A 6,482-nucleotide genomic window follows, 5' to 3' on the forward strand; every position below is an offset into this window, starting at 1 on the left:
GCTGGGAGCTGTCCAGTGCTGAAAACCGGCGCGGACAGTCAATCGCGCCCGGCTGGCCGCCTCCCCGACCGGGGCCCCACGCAACTGCCCCGCCGAGCCCCCCGCCAGTCGCATCATGCCGCGCTCCTTCCTGGTAAAGAAGATCAAAGGGGACGGCTTCCAGTGCAGCGGGGTGCCGGCCCCCACCTACCACCCCTTGGAGACAGCCTACGTGCTGCCTGGCGCCCGGGGGCCTCCCGGGGACAACGGTGAGTGGGACCCGGCGGGGGGTTGGGAGGAGAGACGAGGGGAGCTGGGGCCCTCCCCAACTCGGGCCACGAGGAGGGGCGCGTGCGACAGGAAACCCCGGGAGGAGATATCTCTGGCCGTGGGCACCTCCCGGGCTTTCCAAGGGCCGTGCGTGCGGGCGGGGCAGGGGCTAGGTCGTACAAAGGGAAAGTCGCGGGGTCGGCCCATCCCGCAGCCACGCGCCAGTCGGGACTTTGAAAGTTGTGGCCCTCAAATAGGGCTAGAGTGAGGGGGTGGCGAGAGAACACAGAGAGAGGTCTGTTCATGAAGGGCCAGTGCTGGGGACTAAAGCACAAGGCAGTTTTGAGGGTCCCCTCTCCCCAGTTGAGGAAGAGAAGCTGGCTGCCTGGGGAGGGGGAAGGTAAAGAGCCCTGGATGTTCAGTCCCTGGAGAGACAGGGTTGGTTCCCTGGGGGTGGCTGGGGGCGCCCTCCCTCCTTTCAAACCTGCTCCCCTGCCGATGTCACTCAAGTGCTCTCAGACCCCCTCTCTCAATAACTCTTTTGTTACCCTCAGCCACATGCCTGCCAAAGGCTGGGCCTGTCCTGGGGACTGCAAGAAAGAGGGGATTTCTGGGAGGGGTTCCCCCAAAGTGGCTCCTGGTCCCCTGGATTGCACTTCTTCTCCATCCCCAGCTTCTCAAACCCCCTCCAGAGCCAACCCTGCTGCTCCTCATCAGCCCCCCCCCCACTACATACACACACACACACACACACACACACACACACACACACACACTCCCATCTCTTCTCAGAATAAGTTCCTGCAGGGACAAGGGTTTGAGGAACAAGAGAGGTCATTCGGGTGCAGAAGAGGGTGATCTCTGGAGGGCAGGGGAAAGTGGAGACTGCTTCTGTGGATCCCATCCTCCACCAAGGGGATCATAAAGGGGTTCTCCCCTGATGGCCCCCACCAGGGCAGGTGTCTGGAGAGGAGGTATCCTTTTGGTAGTGAGAGATCTGACATCACATGTGGCAGCTTTGGGGTGTGTTGGGGGGGAATGGGGGTGGGGAGAGAGAAATTGAGAGAGGAGAAAAGAAAAGGCTGAGAATGAGGGGGGAACTGAGATGGCAAAGACAGGAGCCTGGGAGGGTGGGGGCTTCCACCTCTGGGATTTCCAAGCACTTCACCCACATTCCATCACTCTGCCACACCAGGCAGAGAGAGAGAGTGCGGGGCAAAGGGCTTTGTGACCTCATCAAGGTCAAAGAAGTTACAGAGTGATCAGGGATACAGCTACAGCCCCTCATCCCCTAGCCTCCCCCAGATCATTCACAGAAACCCCTTCTCCTCTGTCCACATGTCCCTTATTCTACTGTCCTCTTTTCGTGATCGTAGGGCCTCTTGAGGTGGAGGACAGAAGCCCAGGGACATGGCTGAGCTGGACTGAGGGCTGGCAGGACAGAGGGTGGACCTGGGGCCATGCCAAAGCTGGAGAGTGTGTGCTCAAAGCTGGTGGAAACTGAAATATCTGCAAGCTTGGGATATGGATCCCTTAAGGGACTGACACAAAGCTCTGGGATTCCAGCCCCTGAAGCCCCGTTGGTCCTGTCCCCAGGCCAGCTGAGGAAACCCAGAGAAGCCCAGAGAATTTCCCATTCACAGCCAAAACTGCAGGCTGTTCTTCAGGAGGGAGGCAAGAGAATGCCTTGCCTTGAATTCAGTCCAAAACAGCTTTGAAAGGAGCCCCTGAGTGAATAGTGGGAAGCAGGGCGGGTGCAGAGCCACCAGCAGGGTGTTTCTGCAGAGGTTCCACTGGGTTTAACACCCTAGAACCACCTCTGTCTTTGTCCCTTTCCCCATGGGGCTCCAGACCAACTCCCTCACCTCTCAGGAATCCTGAGGCTATCCTGATAGCCAGAAACCTGGCCTGAAACTTGGAGGCCGGGGCTCTAGATCTCTCACTTGCTGTGTGACCTTGGGCAAGCGCCTTCCCTTCTCTGGTCCTCAGCCTCCCCAGCAGTGAAAGTTTTGATGGCATAAACTAAGCATCCTTCCAACTTTGACAAGCTCAGCTTCTGTGAAGGTCAAGTATGGAGTGTGAAGCACTGGAGATGCCTGCACAAGAGTCTAACAGGAGGCTGGGAGGCCATTGTCAGGTTTTCCTTAGGGCTCCACTGAACATACGCCACCTGGCTGAGGGTAGCGGCATTTCTGGGATCAGGCATTTTTCTTGGCTTTGGTCTCAGTAGGCTACCCCATGTTGAGGACAGGCACCGTGGCCTGACCACCTTGGCAGTGTCTGCAGTGGAAAGTCAGTGCCAGAGACCAAGCCTAGGTATGACTTAGAAATATAAAGTCTGCCTTGTCCTGTTTTCAGGGGCCTCTTCCCTCCCTGGGGTGTGGCCAGACTGGGCAGTGAGGGATCCCTTATTCCCTGGGTGGGTGGAGGGTGCTAGGGGTCTGCTGAAAGCCTGCCGGCTCCTGGTGGCCCGTTGTCTCCGCTCTGCCGGAAATAACCTTGCTGAGCATTTGAGGGAAGTGTGAAAAATTGCTGAGCCGACGTTTTTCTCTCTCAGCGTGTGTAAGTGTGCTGGGTAAACAAGGAGAAAGAGAGGAGGGGGGAAGATGAGGAGAGGGAGGGAGGAGAAGCAAGGAAGGGAGGGAGGGAGGGAGGGAGGGAAGGGGAGGCCTGGGGCTGGAGATAGTTCCAGTTATTAGAAAGATCTTCTTACAAGCCATTCCTGCAGCTCGGGCTGCAGGGTCAGGAGGAGGCTGGAGGGAGGAAAACCTGGGTGGGGGGAGCAGGGGTTGAGGGAGCTTGTGAATGTGGAGGTCAGAGAACCCACATGCTCCTAGCTGATAAAGATGCAGAACCCCAAATTAAAGAGGTGTACCCCAGCTCTGGGAATGCCTGAGAATGCTGGAGAATTCCTGGAGGACTCCTCCTCCTCCTCCACACACACACACACACACACACACACACACACACACACACACACACACGAGCAATGTTCTTCTCTGCCTTCCTACTCCCTTTCAGCTCTACCACCAGGCAGAGCAGAGGGTGCAGCAAGTGTGTCTGTGCTCCAGGGTCCCCTCAAGCCCACAGAACCCCTAAATAAGAAAGGGGAGCCCCCAAAATGGAGAAAGCACCAGGTCTCTCTGCAGAGCTCCCTGATAAGTGGGAATCGATCTAATTTCATTGTCCCCTCCTGTAAGATCCCTCTCTTGCTCCTCCACTGCTTTCCCTTCCCCTTTTCTTCCCTGGGTGATTCTGAGCACAGACTCAGTCTTTCTGGGAGATGCCAACTCACATCATCCTAACCCTCTGCTAACCTCACCCTCCAACTCCACCAGGCCTTCCCCAGACCAGAGCCCCCATCCTGGATGCTGGGACTCTCAGCCACCCCAGAGAAGGTGGCCCACCCATATGCATGTCAGTGGTCTCTGTGGGCCCCTGCCAAGAATGTCTTTTGGAGTGTCTGCCTCCCCTCTACCTTAACTCTGAACCCCAGCTGGGAGCCAAGCCCCCCTTCCTCTGCATCCCCACCCTGTCCTGCCCTCATGCCCTCTCAGAGTGCATCCAACTCAGGCAGATGAGGGATCAATGCCAATCCAATAACGCAGTTGTCTGCCCTCTGCAGCTACATTAAGCCTCTCCCAGCAAGCTGAGGAAACTCTCCTACTTCTACCCATGGGCTTATCTAGTTGACCACATTAAACCAGCGCCCACTTCCTCTCACTCCCTCTGATGGCGCCAGGTAGTCGCTCCACGCCAGGCCTGGGAGCCCGGCCCAATGTCCCCAGCTGCCACACATCCATTCCACACCTCAGAAAGTTCCTCTGGGGAGCAGTGATGCAAAAGGGCTTCCCCAATCTTTTGGAAGAGTGAGCACAGAGAAGTCTGGGGAGGTGCCCATGGACACACAGCAGGCCCATCTGAGTCTTCTCTAACCACCCATTTCCCTGGTAACTTGGCCTTGGTCCAGGTCCAAGGTCTGGGTTAAAGACAAGTCAGAGGCCCAGGGTCAAAGTCTAGGTCGAGGTCTAACATTCAGTCCAATCATCCAAGTACAGATCTGAGGTCCCAGTCCAATGCCTAGGTCAAACTTCAGGTATAGGACCAGGCCCAAGGACTAGGTACAAGGTCAGTGTCTGAGGTTATAGGTCCAGGTCTGCTATCCAGGACAAATCCATGTCCAATTTCAAATTTCAGTATCTATGAACAGGTCCAGGGCAAAGCGCTGGGTCCCAGTTTCCAGTCCAAGGTCATGTCCAGATCTATTCTCAAGGCTGGGCTGAGTTCAAGTCTTAGATTCACCATTAGCCTTCCGGGTGGTCCTGGCCTAGTCTCTCCTCTCCTCCCAGCCTCCGTTTCCCTTTCATGATATCAAACAGTTGAATATGATCTCTTTCAGCTTTGACCTTGTAGGGACCCAGAAATCTAATTTTCCTGTGAATTAACAGGGCTCAGTGGACGTGTGGAATGATAAGACCCACGTGAGATACGGAATCTGGGAACCCCTGATTTCCTCTAAAGCCTGGGGTTACGAGAGGGTCATGAGGGTCCTGAGCTGAGCTTCCACACTTTAGAGAGTCTCAGTCTTTGATTGCTGAAGGAGGGTGGGAGAGTACACCAAGTCCCTTATGTCAGTGCAGCAATCTACATATCCCAAAGGCACTCTCTGGCCACACAAATCCACAGTGGGCAAAGGACAGGGGGAGCAGGGGAGGATTCACTCCAACCTACAGAGGCAAAACTGAGGTCACAGAGGGGCCATGACTTGCCTGAAGTCACAAGAGCATAAATGGGGTGCCCTGTCACACCTCCCTGGTGGGTGCTACATCTACAGTTTCTAGGGGCCCCCACAGCCTGGAGGCCCTCTGCCAGGAGAGATGGGGTCCCTCAGGCCTCTTGGTCTCCTTCCCAGCTGTGGACTCCCCTGCAGTGAAGTGTCTACTGCCAGCCTTTGGGTAGGGAGGGGTTTGGAATGGGCCTTCTAGAGAGAGGGGGGGCAGAGCAGAAAGTAGGAGGCCGGGAGACGAGGTGGAGCACTGCACCAACACACCCTGTCTCCGGAAGCAAGCCCAGAAAGGGCCCCCTGGAGATCCCCCCGAGGGAGCGGGAGGCAGCTCCACCAACCAGGATGGGCAACTGAAGACCCTGAGCCACTCACTGTAATCTCCACACCCCCCTGAAAAATCTTTCCTATTGATTCCTGCAGAGCTCTGGACCTCCCTGTAGGCCACAGGAATTGGGTCACAGTCAGGAAAGACCAGAATACGGGGAATTCCAAGAGGTGGGGGTGGTGGGGAAGAGCCTTGGAATTGTCTCGAAGTTTCTTGGACCTGGGTCAGTGGGCATCAGCCCCAAGCCGTGCAGTATTGGTCATGTTGGGCCAGAGCTCACTCTGTCCACTGCTCATTTGGACTCAGGGACCTCCTCCCCGTGGGCAGATGTACCAGCTGCCAGGCCTTTGGAGGAGGTGGGTGTCATTTCTGGTCCAGTGCCCAGGGAACCGCTAACAAAGATGCTATAATAAGGGGAGGGGGAGGTACCCAGCCCCTTTGCCCAGCTCTGTGAGCAGACAGGAGAAACTATTTTTATCCCGCTTTGCTGCTGACAGACCTGGCTTTCTGCTCAGCTGGCTGGAGCTGATTCTCGAGGCCCGAGGCCCTGGCACAGCAAGAAGCAGGTCTAAATATACCCATACAGCAGCCCCTCCAGCCCCCACCACCCAGCAGGGCCCAGCCCTCCTCAGGAAAGTGGGCCACCTGGGAAGCTGGCCCACCACCAGGCCCCTGTCTTTTTCTGCCCATTTTGGGACAGAGAGGCGAGGCTGAGGCTAGGAATTCCCTGGAGAAAATTTGGCACCTTGGGAGTCTGGGAGAGACTGGGGAAAGGAGTCCTAGACTGAAAAAAAGAAAAGAAAAGAAAAGGAGGCCAACCCAGCTCTGATGAGAACTTGTTTTGTGACCTGAGGTGGGTCAAGGCCCTTGTCTGGTCTTCAGCTTCTGCAGAACAAGGGCATGGAGGGAAGTGACCTTAGACGTGAGCTAATGTGCACAAAGTATTTAGCAGGGTGCCTTGCACAAAGTAAGTGCTCAATAAGTGATAGGCATTACTGTTATTAAGTATGATTTACAAATATTTACAAGGGCCTGAAGCATTTTCCACAACAGCTTCTCCATGCCCCTACTACCCCATGCCCCCACCCACCCCACCACAGCCTAACTGTGGGAGTGTTTGCG

At 56.0% G+C, this 6,482-nt stretch overlaps 1 protein-coding gene across 1 annotated transcript in view; it reads left to right on the plus strand.

Moving 5' to 3' along the window:
- Positions 1-97: 97 nt before the first annotated feature.
- Positions 98-6,482, plus strand: part of SCRT2 (scratch family transcriptional repressor 2) — a 14,623-nt gene continuing 8,238 nt past the window's right edge. Inside the window, exon 1 of the mRNA XM_017895690.1 lies at positions 98-248. Within this exon, the coding sequence (XP_017751179.1) occupies positions 116-248 (133 nt within the window). The 5' untranslated portion in view covers positions 98-115. The remainder of the gene's footprint in view (positions 249-6,482) is intronic.

The sequence above is a fragment of the Rhinopithecus bieti genome, unplaced genomic scaffold (genome assembly GCF_001698545.2).
Source record: "Rhinopithecus bieti isolate Rb0 unplaced genomic scaffold, ASM169854v2 scaffold_27016, whole genome shotgun sequence".
Taxonomy (NCBI): domain Eukaryota; kingdom Metazoa; phylum Chordata; class Mammalia; order Primates; family Cercopithecidae; genus Rhinopithecus; species Rhinopithecus bieti.